The sequence below is a fragment of the Sceloporus occidentalis genome, unplaced genomic scaffold (assembly GCF_023333645.1).
Source record: "Sceloporus occidentalis isolate IW3139 unplaced genomic scaffold, rSceOcc1.0.p SCAF_6, whole genome shotgun sequence".
Taxonomy (NCBI): Eukaryota; Metazoa; Chordata; class Lepidosauria; order Squamata; family Phrynosomatidae; genus Sceloporus; species Sceloporus occidentalis.
The window spans coordinates 62,513,283-62,529,377 of NW_028316986.1; the positions used below are offsets into that span (position 1 = coordinate 62,513,283).

At 40.0% G+C, this 16,095-nt stretch overlaps 1 protein-coding gene across 1 annotated transcript in view; it reads left to right on the plus strand.

Moving 5' to 3' along the window:
- The window catches only part of GREM2 (gremlin 2, DAN family BMP antagonist), a 53,915-nt gene extending 40,610 nt beyond the window's left edge, over nt 1-13,305 (plus strand). Inside the window, exons 2-3 of the mRNA XM_089528407.1 lie at nt 6,962-7,029; nt 11,979-13,305. Of these exons, the coding sequence (XP_089384533.1) occupies nt 6,995-7,029; nt 11,979-12,492 (549 nt within the window). The 5' untranslated portion in view covers nt 6,962-6,994 and the 3' untranslated portion in view covers nt 12,493-13,305. The remainder of the gene's footprint in view (nt 1-6,961; nt 7,030-11,978) is intronic.
- The last annotated feature ends 2,790 nt before the right edge of the window (nt 13,306-16,095 follow it).

Sequence of the window (16,095 nt, forward strand, 5' to 3'; positions counted from 1 at the left end):
GGGAGTGGTGGCGGGAAAGGGTAAGAGGTCCAGCAGTTCCTCTCTACCTCCGAGGCCTGGACCAAGGCAGATGGACTGGAGGGAGGGCTTGGCTTCAAAATGGAAGGTTAAGAGGAGTGTTAAAAGGTAGTTCTACTCAGGGTCTTCCTGATATAACTTAAGGAAGGGTATTTGTGAAAAGATTTTGCAAAGTAGACTTCCCCACACATCTAAAGGGAACTAGTTAAGGAAAGGTTACTCTGAAACCATAGACTCTAACATGATAAACAAGTGTGGTCAGGAATAGCTTATTTTTTTTTTTCTTAGATTTTCCTTTCCTTCTCATTTTCCTTTTGCAAAACTGGAGCAAATTGTTCATTATGATATAAAATTTTATTGCTGCTCACTTGGCCGATCTTGCCAAATAAGTACCAATAAAAACTTTACAGCACCCTGTATCACTACATATTGTTTATCTTGTGTATTTTCATTTTTGTTCTTGGTTTGCATCTCTTTCCTCAGGAGAAGGCATGATTTCCATGGAAACTAATGAAGGCCCTATGCAATGTCTGAATACATGGCAAACAGAGGCCTGCAAAATAAATCTATGCAATTTGAAAAGTACAAAATAAGAGGAGTGCCACACATATCCATTGAATGGCCATCCTAATTTATAATAATAATTTGTTTTATTTATATACTGCTATTCCAAAGATCATAGGGGTGAACAGCAAGTAAGCTAATTAGCAGGTAAGCTAATTTGCCCCCAACAGTCTGGGTACTCATTTTAGCGACCTCGGAAGGATGCAAGCCTGAGTCGAGCTTGGGCCGTTTTGCTGGTCTTGAACTCACAACTTTGTGGTTTTGAGTGAATGGCTGCAGTACAGGCATTTAACCACTGCGCCACCAGGGCTCCATCCTGAGGTCCATCATAGCCATGCTCTTCATTTCCCTGTGTCTTCCTTTTTTTCATGGCTATTTTTCTGATGATCCTACTGCATCTAGAGTTCTGAGATGTCACATGCAGGTTTTGGCACAGCTAACACAAATTTTTCACCCGCTAACATCTCCCTCCATTTTCTATTTTTTTTTAATGTATGAAACTGAATAGTTTGCTTCAGAGAGTGATGGGCTTTCCTTCTCTGGAACTGTTAACAGAGGTTGGATGGTCACGTGCTTTGAGCGCTTTAGTAGTGTATTCCTGCATAGCAGGGTGGTCCTTGTGGTTCCTTCCAATTCTGTTCTATGTATGTCAGGGGCTTGGAATAGAATGGTCCTTGTGATCTCTTCCAATTCTATAACTCAGGATAACATTCAGGTGTTCTAGCTATACCATATGCATGCACACAAACAAAATAAAGCCCATAGATTTAAATGCTAGGATAAGAGGGTTCCAAAACAAGGGCAGCTTAGGCCTCTAGAGTGGTAATAAAATATTTAAATTAATAAGCTTTTCTGGCAGGAAGCCAGTGGAGAGCAAAAGCTCAACAGTAATGCAATCTCTAGCCTGGGCTGTGATGGTATAATGAGTAGCTACAAGCATTCTACCTTAGTCTGAACTTTGCTTGATGGGATGAACCAAAGCCTTAAGCCTCACTGTCAGGAAGGTGCCAGTGCAAATTCCAGGAGCATAAGCTCATACAAATTGATCTGTGATGCAGCTTCATCGCTGGGTAGAGTGGAACCATAGTGGAACAGAGAACAAATGTAGGAAGAGGATGGAGCTAATGGGTACGATTAGAAGCAGAACTCAGATAACATAAGGAAAATCATTCACAGGGAGAATTTTAGAAGGGAAACCTGGACTTTACCCATCAGCATTTTCCACTAAGACCTGAAATTTATATTTAAGAATGGCACTCTGCAGAAAAAAAAGAAATCAGATTCCTGGATGTTAATATTTCTGATTTCATACTTGCTTCCATTTCCAGTTTGCTCTGTAAATTCATTTCAGCTTTAGAACATCTGTCAAATATTATTCCTCTCAGCTCAATGTGGCATCTTTCTGAGACTGTATTAACCTGTGTGCAGTGGTGACATAAGGGGAATAATGTGACATATTAACTAAACACCTTCTACATCACAAGCAAAGTCACCACAAACAGGCATTTTTAAACCAACATTTCCCCTTCTGTTTTTTCTTTTTCTTGGAGACTGATCACCTCTCTTCACATGGCTGCAGCTTTTAAAAATTTAGAACAGGAGTGGGTAGCCTCTGTTTCTGGATTGCATTTTCCTTAATTCTACACCACTGGCTATGTGTGCTACAAGGGATAAAGAGAGATGTATGCCCCAAATATCTGGAGGCCATGGCCCATCCCTGATTATGAAGGGCAACTTCATATCCCAGTTGAATATAAGGAAGTCCCATCTTATCACCAAAGGCCCTTCCCTCCATTCCAGTTTTCTATATTAAGATGTTTGTAGCCATTCTTTGTATTCTGAAGGCTCGACATGAAATTATCTTCATCAAGTTGATACTCGAAATGTACATGGAGAGGGATTTGTGGTGCAAGGGCTAAATCTGGGCTAGCACTTCTTTCAAATTAAGAATTATCACCAATATTCTACATTAGCTACTTAGGGGCCAAACAGACAGGTAGCTTGGAGAGGCCTCTGGCCACTCCAGCCCTGGTCACTCCCTGTTCTGCATGGGACTGGAGTCACCAGACACTGTGGGCCCAAGGCTGTCAGCCGCCACAGTCCCAAATGGGCCACTGGCAAGCAGCACTTTTTTCCACTCCTTTTGCCGGTGGTCCCAGGCCACCTTAGATGACCACAGCATAGCTTTGGGCCAGTCCGGGAGTGCATGTCATCTGTACGCCATGCCCCCAGATTGGCCTGAAGCCAGCACTATTGGCCCATGTGTTTCAGGCCTTAGTTACATCGACATTTCTTGGCCCAATTGTCACAGCCTTGTTCACGGGTGGAAGGGGGTGGTGGAAACATCCTCCTCCTTGCACCCTGATCAGAAGGTGACTGGACCTCCTTCACCTGATATAGCTGCTGGCTCTTAATGGTGAGTTGAGGTAGCCCTTATGTAGTTTTATAGTAAGACTACATGATTTTAGTGAATACAGAGCAGATACAGATCTATAACTGCAATACTAAATGCCAATCAAGATCCTTTTGTTGTTGCTATCTAGAAATACCCATAGGCTCTAACATTTTGCAAAACTGTATTTGTATTCCTTATATACTGTGTGTCTAGGACCATATTCCCATGTTGTGGACCCCTGTGTAGTGTAGCATTTAAGGGTGGAGGTTGCACCAGAGTGCTTCTAGGGCAAATGATATTCAGCAGAACAAAGCTCAGGCACTTTTCAACACATTACCCAATACTTGAGAGAGACATTGTAAATGATGAGGCAACATTCTTCAGCAGTCTTTTAATGACTGGGAGGAGCTCTAATCATATTATGACCATGGGTGAAACTGAATGCAAGGGACATTGTAGGATTGTGGCACTCTGTGGAGCCAGAGAGGCATTTTATAAAAGAAAGGATCCCTGTTAATTTTCAAATCACAATCTTTAAAATGTTCTTATGTTGGCTGAACATTGTGTGTGAAGTAACTGTTTCAAGGTCTGACACATGAGAGCAAGAAGTATTGGAAGAGCTAACCTGCAGTCTAGGCTGCCATAGCCCAGCCTTGAAAGGAAGACTGAGGTATATAGAAGTGCTAGCCTGGCAAGGGGAAGTTTGCCAGATATGGCTTATCTAGTAATTGTTTTGCTGCAGCAGCCAAAGTTGCAACTGCTGTCTGCCAGACTTTGCCCTGCCCTTCATATATTAAAGACTCACAAAAGTATCCTGAGTTGTCTGGAAGACAGAATGCTCTAGCCCCAGGCTGGGCTAGACTAGGACTCACTCTGGCTGATAGATACCTGGAAGGAAGTGCTACTTCTGCAGTGGATTTGATGTGGCACAGAACAGTATCTAGGGATGACAGACTAAAAACTGGAAAGGATTCCTATACCTTTAATAACCAGAAAGAGAATTTCAAAAGATTTAGCTTGCAACACAACCAGGTAGTAAGCAACATCTGCTGAAATTTAATCTTCTACACAACTATTAAAGATACAGGAGTCTGAGCCAGTTTTCACTCTGGCAACACTAGCAGAATTGTCCATAACACTTCTCATTCTATAAGGTGGGGCCACTCATCTCCATTTATGAGCTCATTAGAGCTCTAATGTCATCTAGAGGAGCCCTTCTCTCTGTCCCACTACCTTCTCAGGCTCATTTGGTGAAAGAACAGAAAGGGTTTTCTCAGTGGCTTCTCCCAGTCATTGGAACTCTGTCTCTAGGGAGGCAAGTTTGGTTTCCTCGTTGATCATGTGTTTAACTTTATAGATAGTGTAATTGCTTTTAAAATAACATTTATATTTATATCAAAGCTATTTTATGTCTGTGTTATTGTTAGCCACCTCTACCATTATGTGGAAAGAGGGAAGATATAAATCAATAACAACAACATATGTATCAGGACTGACATACACATGTAGAGTGAAGCTAGAGCCTTGATGATGTCAGAGAGCTCTGTCAAAAGGCAACAGCTGGAAAAAAAATTGGGCCATGGTAGGCAGCATGTGGCCTTCCAAATATTGTTGAACTGCATCTCCCATCAGTAATAGCCAGCATAGCAATGGTAAAAGAAAATGAAGCTTTCACTCCAGTAGAACAGTGCACCCTACTTTTAGGTCTCAGTAGGTAAGAGCAGTCATGTGACATGGTCAAAACACTTCAAGATCTGTCTGCTCTTTAGACTGACCAAAAAAAAAAGGTTTCAGCTGGCTACTGTAATGTGTCACCAATTCACATCAGTGTACCTTTTCCTCAGCTGTTGCTTTACCTTAACTATCATTTCCTAGTGACTTGCTCATGAGGTCAAGAAAAAGCTATTGAAGCTCAGAGGCAGAGCATGTGTTTTCCTTGCATCTGTTTCACACTGCTCAGTTCTACCACTTTGATTCCACCTTAACTGTTGCGGCTGCATCCTGTGGAATTGTGGGGTTTATAGTTGGTGAGGCACTAGAGCTCTCTGCTTGAGAATTCTAAATGTCCCTCCCCCTAAACTGAAAATCTTGGGATTCAATAGGATGTTGTCATAGCAATTCAAATGGAATCCCAAGTTTTTAAATCAAGAACACCAATAAAAAATGACCGTTACTCAAGAACCATAGCTCTAGGGCAGAATTAGAGAAACATTGGCTGTCCAGATGTCAAAATATAGCACCCATCAGCTATCACCATTGACCATGTCTAATTATTATTTTATTTTCCACCAGGTTTACATTATGACTTTTTTATGGATGGCCATATGGCTTAGCATCTTGTACCAATAATCTCCCCCCATGTGACTATCATGTGTGTTTTCTGCCGTGGTTCTTTGAATGACAACACATTTTACTGGATGCTCTCAACCTATCTCTACTTTGTTCTTGGGTAGACAGATATGAAAGAGAACAGAGCTCCTGTGCCTTTAGCAGATTTGTAGAGAAGAAAATCTGCAGGTGTACCTTTTTATGCAAATTGCCTTCAACTTGCCTCTTAACTCATGGTGAGTCCCATCAATCACAGGATTTTCTTAGGCAAAGAATACTTTGCCTTTGCTTGCAATTACTTTCCTCTAAATATAATGAACAGAAGCAGATATTCATTGGACATCTCCATGGGAGTGCTAATCAGGTCTGACCCTAATCAACTTCTGAAATCAAATAGGATCTGGTACTTTCACAATATTTGGGCAATTTATGCAAACTACACCTGCTGAAATACTGTCTTCTACAAATCTATTAAAGGATGCCTGTTCTGTTTTGCATCTGGCCATCCTACCATCTTGCAACAAATGGGCAATGAAACAACAATCTAGGATATTTCAAAAACAGAATTTTAACTTTGAGGGTATTTTTTAAAGAGAAAATGAGACCTAACAGCAAGCATAATTGTAGTGGGATTATTGCAGAGACAGGAAGAAAACTGGTTTTAGTTTAGTTTGGAATTGTTGCATTTTATTGTTCTTATGGTTGATTACAAATCACCGCAAGCATTCACTGAGTGAATGGGCGATTCAGAAATACAATCAAGCAATAAACTAATTCTCCCTGGCCAGATAATTCAAAATAAGAGTACGAGGTATTTGCTGGGTTCTCCAGCAGTCTTTTGGAAAGTGATGTTTATAGAACTATACTTGTACAGTAGAACTGGAAGAGAAGGAAGGAAGGAAATTCTGATTAAGTTATCTGGAAGAATCTGCACAGAGTGCTGCAGGCTTGGATTCATATAACTGAGCAGGAAACAACAAAATCCAAACACAAGGGAAGTAGTGGGTGAATTCATTCTCTTGCTTTTACATATCATAAGCAGGAGGCACAAGAAGATCAGAAGCCAAAGCAATGGGGCACAGTTATTTTCCACTAGCTTGGTTTTAAAATAATGAAATGAGCTTTGATTCAGATGAAATTCTGACTCATTGTTTGTATGTTCCTAGAGCTGGCAACAAAGAAAGGAAAAGAATCATACTAGATTCAGTTGCATCTCCCTTTAGAGAAGGCTGTAATTAGTTGATTGGAAAGGAATTTGGCCTGAACATTAAGTTGACATCCAATGGTTTTGGCCATGGTGACCCACTGTTTGGTCAAATAAAGAGCTTTAATTCCTCTGAAGATTGATTGGAATCTTTTGATGAACATAATAATTTTACATTCTGGCTGTGATCCTGAAAAAAACTTATTTACAGGCAAATGCTATTGATTTGCCATCAGTTTCTATGATTATTGCAGCTTTGAAAATTTTGATAGTTAGGAAATAACTGTCTTAAGGAACAGGACTAATGTACAAGTACCATTCAGTAGTGTTCATTGTGAAATACTATGCATAAATTTATACAGAGTTTTAGCCACATGTTTGATAGTGAAGTGATAATGTTAATCAACTTTAGAACATAAACTAACAATTGTTTTGTTTTGTTTTTTGTTAAGGCAGTATTCTGAATTTTCTGAAAGTCAGACCTAATGGCTCAAGACGTTGGCATCAATTCTCTCCTGAGGTAAGTAGCTCCCTAATTTTTATATATTAATCTTCACTCAAGCTTTTATGCACCCACTAGCCATTGTGTTTATGAAGTCAGCAAAATAATCTTTGGGATTATTTGTAGGTGTTTGGAAGCATTTAAAGCAGGCATAGGGAACCTCTAGAAAGACCATGGAGATCCCAGCAAGAAGCTTCTTCTTCTGTTACCTGTAATAAGAGATAAGAGTGTATTTAAAGCTTAGAAGCAAACTGAGCTTTTCAACTAGGAAAGCTGTTGCTTAGACCTGAGTTGTGCTTTGCAAACAGGAAGATTTTTGCACTGAGGTTTATTCCTGAATAAAAATGCCTAGAATTGAGCAATGCTTTGTACTTCTGCTAGAAAAATGTCCAGGTAAGAATTATGTCCTGCCTTACCCACTCAGTTCTTGACCTTAATGAATTCTTAGGCCTGGCCCAATAGTGGAACATGGTCCCATAAACCTTTTCTAAGTAGAATTCATTCATTCATTCATTCATTCATTATTTATTTATTTATTTATTTATTTATTTATTTGAGTATTTATACCCCACTCTTCAGCCAAAAGGCTATCAGAGCGGCTTACTTTTAAAAAAAAAAATAGACATTTACTCAATTCACTCAATGAACCTAAAAATACTCCACCCTACTTTATTACACTTGTTCAATTGCACTACCATTACAGTCCAAGTCACAGTGACTGGCAAGATGATTCACACATTTTTTCAAGCTCAGCAACATATCTACTTGTTCTCAACCAGTCCTAAGCCTTTCTATTAAGCTAGTGGTAAACCTAAAAAGGTAGGACATATTTTCTTTTGTTTACTTCATATCTGGAGCAGCCTACCCCAACTTTGTGTTCTGCAGATGCTAGCATAGGTAATCGTTCTGGAATCCTGAGACTCTTAGTCCAAACCACCCAGAGCACACCAAGCTGCAGAAGGCGGAGCTAGACTTGTAGTACAGAATGCAAAATGGATCTTAGGTGGTTTTCCTAGGTTCTGACTGGCTATTGAATATCTGGGATTGCCCTTTCCTAGAGATGGAAAGTTCCACTAAGTTTCTTCTTGAAAGAAGCAACAGGTAATTTTAACACTTTTTTCCACTGCAAAAAACTCTCAGGACTTATTCTAAGCAAAATTCGCATATGGTTGTTATGCACAGATAACAGCATTTTCTGCACAGTTAATTATGTTTCTTTGTCTAAGTATTATTCCTTGCACAAAAAATGCATTTTCTGCACAGGAAACACTATCACAGTACAGTTTTTTTTCCTCCCTCAGCAAGGGAAAAATTCTGTTAATTGTTATTATTTCAAATAGGTTGATTCTCTTCCTAACAGTTTTCTTCATTGTCCAGCTATTACAACTATACATAGAAATTGGAAGTAAAGTGGCATAGCCAATCCTGACTTTGGTATTCAAAACCAACCACAGCCTCATTAGAATTTGAAATGTGTATGGGGGGGAGGATAACTCAATTTTCATTTTTAACCCAGCTTGGGGGATCAGGGAACCTTGTGTCCTTTCAGACACAAACATCAGTTTCTAATAGCAGAAAACTTCAGTTTTATCCAGGTTTTGGGAGTATTTTTGCAGAGTCTTCAACAGTTTTTAGCAGAAAGAATATTTTACACAAAATGTTTTCTGTGTAAAAATGTTATTTTGAACAAAAGAAAAGTTTGCTTCAATTTTTTTATTTTGCAAAAAGTCCCAAAGTGTGAAAAATCATCAATATTGGCAAAAGGTCTCATAATTTCTTGTACATGAAGAAAACATTTGAAATTCTTCTTCAATGTATGAATGTTACGTGTGAAGGCTTACATCCCTTTTTAGCATTTTATTGGCCAGACATACTGCTTTGTAGCCACATGTATTCATGGGCTACACTTGCCTTCTCTTGTTTTAAAGACTAATCTTGTTGTTTTTAAAGTACAGAGGAGGTAGCTGTTGAATACATTACAATGCTCGATAGATTTTGCCCATGATTTGGCGCTAAATGGAGAATATGTAGGACACTGTACTTGTAGGAATCTTTCCTGATGAATCTTCAGAGATACTGAAGTTGTGTTTGGGACCCCCAGTGACAAAGGCAACTGTCCAGTAAGGAAGGTAGCTGACACCTTTCTTTTCCTCACAGCTTCAGTTACAGATTTCTAAGTGGGGTCTGAGAATACAATATTGGTAAATGGAATGGCAGATTGGATCAGGAATGGCTTGGCCACTACATGCATGCTTCCTGGTCTAGTGAGAGGTACAGACTCCAAAGTCTGCTTCTGTCCAAGCTGAAATGAAGCAAATTCTCCAGGACTTTATTCTTCTGAGATAATCCTTGCAGATACAGGTCTAGCCGTTCTGGTTTTTTCTTTGATGTTCATTTTCTTCTAGCTGACAAATCCAAGGCACAACACGCACACGCGCGCGCGCGCACACACACACACACTGGTGGTGGGGAGTCTCTTAATAACTTAAAACATTGTTTCCTAATTTTACTGTAAGTGACCATGCTTTCATCTTTATTGATACTTGCCTCTGGTTTATTCCATTCCTGTAACTCATTTGTTTAGTTCTGAATGAGTTCCTCAGCGCTGTCTCTTTAAATCTACCCCAATTAGAGGATCTACATGCAGGCACACAAAAGGATACAAATCCTGGCAGTAGGATATCAACAGGAATATGTAACTTAAATACTGTAACTTTTATGTCCTGCATGGAGTTTTTCAAATGGTGAAACAAATGCTTATTAGAAGAATCATTAACTGGTAATTAGCCGCTCTTTTTGCTCTGAGATATTGACTAAGGGGCTTTGCAGTTTGCCCCTAAGGGGCAGCCTGAGCCGCCTTCAGTTGCGCTGGATTGGGGCCACAGCAACTGCACGCTGCGGCCTCGATCTAGCCTTTCCAGGATGCAAAAAAGAACTGCAAAAAGTGACTTCTTTTTGCTCCTTGGAAAGAGTATGGTAGCCACAGAGCCATGTCTTTAATGTGCTCCTTTGGTGCGGCATCATGTGGACGCGTCACCAGAAGAGTGCCATGGAGTGACACGCAGAGCCACACTGCCCTGGAGGCGGAGTCAGGGCATGTGTCATATGGATGCCACACCCCGACTCCACCCCCAGACCGGCCTTTATGGCCAGTGTGCACAGCCCCTAAGATAAAGGTCCTTCAGATCATTTCTTTTATGCAGGGATAGAAAGAATACTAAAAAAAATAGTTTAAATTGGTTGAAAACATGTTTTTCAAGTGTTGATAAATTATAATGAGAAGAATACTGGACTAAAGATAATTTTTTCTGTTTGGCACTTATTCTGTGCAAAATTCACATATGTGCAGAAAAAGTTGTTTTCTATGCAAATAAATTATGTGTGGATTTTATGCAGAATAAATCTCCTAATTGCAACATTTCTTGCTCTGTACATGAATTAATATTTCATAGAATAATAGAGTAGCTGTAATCTAGAACATTTGGAAGGGAACCAAATGGAGAAGCTTCACTAAGACTTGTTTATTCCGTATTTTAACAAATGACTGGTTCAGGAAGGGCTGGTGTACTTTCAAATGGGTTTAAGTGAAACTGAGTACACTACTTTGCTATATCTGATTTGCACATGTGCTATGGTCAGCATTGTTTTAAATTGCTTTAAATGACTTCAGATCATCTTGTTTTAAGTGATAAATGATTTAATATATTTTTAAACTTTTAAAAGTCTGGTGGATCGGGGTATGTTTTATCTGGAGAAGAGAAGGTTAAGAGGTGACATGGTAGCCATGTTTAAATATTTGAAGGAATGTCATATTGTAGATCAGTGGTCCCCAAACTCTGATCTTTAAGAGATTTTGAACTTCAGCTCCCAGAATCTCAGACCATTGGCCAACATAGCTGAGCCTTCTGGGAGCCGAAGTCCAAAATCTCTTAAAGGGCACAGTTTGAGGACTACTGCTGTAGATGGAACAAGTTTGTTTTCTGCTGGGACACAGAGCAAAGGATTCAAACTGTAGGAAAAGTGATTCCAACTAAACATTAGGAAGACCTTCCTGACAGTAAGAGATGTTTGACATTGGAATACACTGCCTGGGAATGGTCTTCTTTGGAAAAGACCACAAGGGCCATCCAGTCCAACCTCCTGCCATGCAGGAGTACACAATCAAAGAACTGAAAAATGGCCATCCAGCCACTGCTTAAAAACTTCCAAAGGAGGAGGTTCCATTACTTTCCAAGGGAGACTACTCCACTGTTGAAGACGTCTTACTGTCAGTAAGTTTTTTGTAATGTTGAGATGGAATCTCTTTTTTCTGTAGTTTGAATCAATGGGTCTGATTCTATGGAGCTGCAGCAAACAACCCTTCTTCAACATGAGACCCCTTCAAATATTTAAACATGGCTATCATATCATCTGTTTTTGATGTTGAAATATTATTTTTCACGCAGAAAAGGCTGTTTCTGTACAACATTGCTGATTTCTGTGCAAAACAACCACATGAGATTTTTTTCACAGAATGAAACACAAATGGAGGTAGCCTTTGAAACTCTGGTTTTCATAAACTTTCTGGCAGTGGGAGGAAAATTACTGAAATTACTCATTGCTGCCTCAAGATGAAATGTAGTGACAAATTACATCCTTACTTGTTGAGCATTGCTTCTTTGGCCAGTGACAGTTGTTACTGAGTAGGTAGTTAAACATCACTTTGGTGTGTTTTCCTTCATGGGTAACACTTCAGATGTCAACATGAGAAAGTCCCAGTGAAAAAGCAAAATAGTCAGGATTGTTTACAAAGCAAGGGGGGATATTTGTGATACTCATATAAAAGCAGTCAAATGCACCTAGAGAATGTACAATCACACCCCCCCCCCCCGCCACCATAATATAGCAAATTAGAACGATACATTTAAGGGCATTTGATTATTTTCAACACTTACCAATTCAATCCTGAATTTATTGTCTCCCTGCAGGATGATCTGGAAGCTTGCTTTATCCTTTGTTCTTGTTACCACTCTGGTCCAAGTGTCAGAAACCAGAAAAAATCGTCCTGCAGGAGCCATCCCTTCCCCTTACAAAGACAGCAGAAGCAACAACTCAGAAAGGCGACAACATCTAAACAAAGAGGTGCTGGCTTCTAGTCAGGAGGCCCTGGTGGTCACAGAAAGGAAGTACCTGAAAAGTGACTGGTGCAAAACACAACCCTTGCGGCAGACCATCAGTGAGGAGGGTTGCATCAGTCGCACTGTCATCAACCGCTTCTGCTATGGCCAGTGCAACTCCTTCTATATCCCACGGCATGTGAAGAAGGAAGAAGAATCATTCCAATCCTGTGCCTTCTGCAAGCCCCAGAAAGTCACCTCCTCTTCTGTGCAGTTAGAATGCCCTGAACTGGACCCACCTTTCCGACTTAAGAAAATCCAGAAAGTCAAGCAGTGTCGCTGCATGTCTGTGAACCTGAGCAATACAGGCAAACAGCGAAAGTGAGGGCCAGCAGTTGACCCAGCCAGAGTCATCATCACCTCTCTCTTTTTTTTTCCAGAGACAAACTGGCCACTTGTTTTTGTTTCTCTTGGTTGAGATGTTCCTGGAGCAGCACCATTTGTCTACTGGGAATAATGGCTGTTCCGAGGCTTCATTCATATTACCAAAGCAGCTGTTTAACCATTGAGTCTGCATTACTAGAGGCAAAGGCAGCATCAGTCATGGGGTTAAGAACACTTTGGTAGCCAAACACCCAACACTTAACACTTCCACTATGTGGAATCCCATCCCTGCCTTTGGATGAATAGATGGCCTAGTGAAGTCTTCATACTTTTCTCCTCCTCAGTTTTGAAATATTTCATTTCACTATTGACAGCCTACTGCTTTCTTTCTTTGGCTGTACTGCTGACATGGATATAGTCGGGAACAGCCCCTATGAAGCCTGGCTGATAAAGGCAGTTGAAATGGCACATGAGCCTTGTCTTCCATGGAGATAATCAACCTGCCACTTTCCACTGGAGTGACCAAGAATGGAATTATACACCTTGTCAGCTAGATTGTCTCAAGCACACATTTCGACTGCAGTGTTTCACTTGTACTGCAGCAATAGCAAAGTGTTGTTACACTTGTTAATATAGACATAAGCATGCATATTTTGTGAGATGACTTAAGTACCTGAAGGGCTAAGAAAAAGCATCTTCAGCTGTTGAATCAGGTTGTCCCTTGAAAATGACAGAATTTTTTAGTATTGTTAATTTTCTCACACAAGTTTTGCATTAATTTAAACCTTCCTTCCATCAAGTCACTATTGTGTATTTATCCTAATCTTATGCTGAATCGGTACAGTACTTTTTGTGGAAGTAAACAATATTGTGTTTAATTTATTAAAACACGGTGGCAAAAACAGACAAAATACTGTATTTTATAACAGAGCTAAATCAATCTCTGCTTCCTTTATGAAAATTGTATCTCTGTAGGGGGAAATGTGTAGTATGTATAAAGTGACTTGATCATCCTAATTCATACCATGTTGCATGTTAGGTTTTAGGATATTCCACATGCAGACATTTAGGATATTCCACATGCAGCTTCTAAAATTGGTTTGGTAACACTGACAGTGGTCCATCACATGTCATGGAGCTTTGCATTTGCAGTGGCTGTAGCTGAAAGAATCTAGTATTATGAAGATTTTTTTTAAGGGTTAATGAAATTGTTTCCTTCAAGCTGTGGGTTTGGTGCCAACTCAAGGGTTCAGTGGCACAGTTCTTTATTATGTGAGACTGGCTGTTTTAAGAAGCTTTGGGGGACTGATCTCTGCTAGTGCTCACGAATCGGTTTATGGGGATTGGCACGGGGAGGAGGGATTGGGCAGTTAAGTTATCCTTATATTTTTCTCCCTTGCTGTTACACAATGGCAAATCTGCACTCAGGAAAATACAACAGAGAATGCTGAGACTGATGGTATATGCTGCAGTTGCCATACATCACCACAATTTACAAGCTTATCATGTTTGGACAAGATGGGTGGATGAGAAGCATTAGGATACCCAAATCATCATGTACAGGCTTAGGGTCCAGGCTGCTGATTCTTGAAGGACAAGAACGTAACATTGGGTTCTGGTGGTTATAATTTAGATGAAAATTTATTCAGAAACTATGTTAGGAATAATGTGAGATAAAAGAGAAAATCCAGTTACTCACCTGGCTCCTTACCAATTTGTGATAAACATATATGCTGCAGTGGGGGGGGGGGGGTCTCCTTGAGTTTGTTTTTGTTTATAACTAAGAGTTGAGTTGACCTTGTAATGGTTGATAATATTTAATTTTTGTTTCATAAATGAAAACAAAATGGAAGAAATATAACTATAATGTAATTATTTTATAGGTGTATTATTTTTAAATTATAGAACAAATAAAGATACTCTAGGAATATATGGAATTCATACATCATCACTTTCTTTTTATTTTGTAAAGCTTAAATGATAATTTGGTTTAAAAGGTTCCATCATTCTATGGGTAGAAAGATAGAATAATGGAACTGGAAGAGACCTCAGGCCATCAAATCCACACTGCCTCCATCAGTGCAAGAATTACAGCTAGACCATCCAGCCTAGTTTTGAAGATATCCAGAAAAAGAGACCCCACCGCCACTCTTGATAATTGGTCCTTTTGCCAAGCCACTCTTACCATCAATATGTTCCATCTAAGATTCAATCAAAATTTCCTTCCAGTAAGTTAAAACTATTAGATCTGGTCCTACCCTCTGGGGCAGCAGCGAACAAATCTTCACCACAGTCCTTTAAATATTTAAAGAATGCAATCATATCACCTCTGTATCTTCTCTTCTCTACGCTGAATGTATCCAGCTTCATCAATCTTTCCTCATATGTTCTGTTCTCCATTCCACTTATCATCCTTGTCCCCCTTCTCTGAATCCATTCCAACACATCTGTATCCTTAAAGCGAGACACCCAGAACTAAAGACAGTACTCCAGATGAGGCCTGACTAGTACAATATAATAGGAGTATTACTTTCCTTGTATTGGAAACTATTGTTTTATTAATGCAGATCTAGAATATTATTTTTCTTTTTTTCATGCAGCATCAGACTGCTGGGTCATGTTCAATTTATGATCAACAGTAATCCCAGAGTCTGGTCCTGTATCTAAGATCTGTCAACAGGAGATGCCAGGGATTCAAAGAGCCGGAACAGATTGGCAAGCTAAGCCACCTTCTGAGTGGCATGGGAGTGTGGTATTTACATGCTGCACACTCCCAAGCCACCCAGAAGCTGCCCAACCATTTACACGAAGGTGGCTTCATGACACGCCGGTGGCAAGGCTTTTACACACCACACGCTGCCAGAGCATCATGAAGCTGACTTCCAGTCATGGTGTGGGCACAAAGTCAGCTTTTTGCCACCTGAAAAAGGAACGGCTTTTTGTCGCTCCTTCTTTGGGCAGTTTCAAGGTGGATTGGGGTATGCGGTTGCTGTAAACCCAATCTATTTTTGGAATGGGTGGCTTCCAGCCGCCCCTTCCGACAGTCTCTTTTGGCCCAAGGTCCTTTTGACATCTACTGCTGCTCAGCCACATATTCCCTCATTTTATAAATGTCACTTGGGAGAGGGGTTGGCCTATAACTACCTTCCAATATGTTAGCTACAACTCTTGTTTTGCATTATCTGCAAATGTGATAAGGCTTTCCTCTGCCCCCTTATCTAAATCACTGGAAAAAATGTTGAAGAATGAGAGCTATAGGACAGAACCCTGGGGTGGTTTAAACATTATATAAAATAGAACTACTGTGTATGTTTCAAATGAACAATGATCACAACCTCAATATATATGACCAAAATTCTGTTGAGGACTTATGTCTTTGCAGGTTGACTTACATCTGGAGGATGTTATTAGAATTGGGCAGCTCCATGACATCTGTATCCTGTAAAGGGCTGCTGCTATATTGCTAGGTAGGGGAGCCAGCTATTGACCCAATGCACATTGAGACTGATTCATAATAGGACTGATGTGCATTGAGTTCAATGTGCATCAGTCCCATTCTTCACCAGGACAGAGGCTAGGGAGTGATGATGCATTTTGGGACACT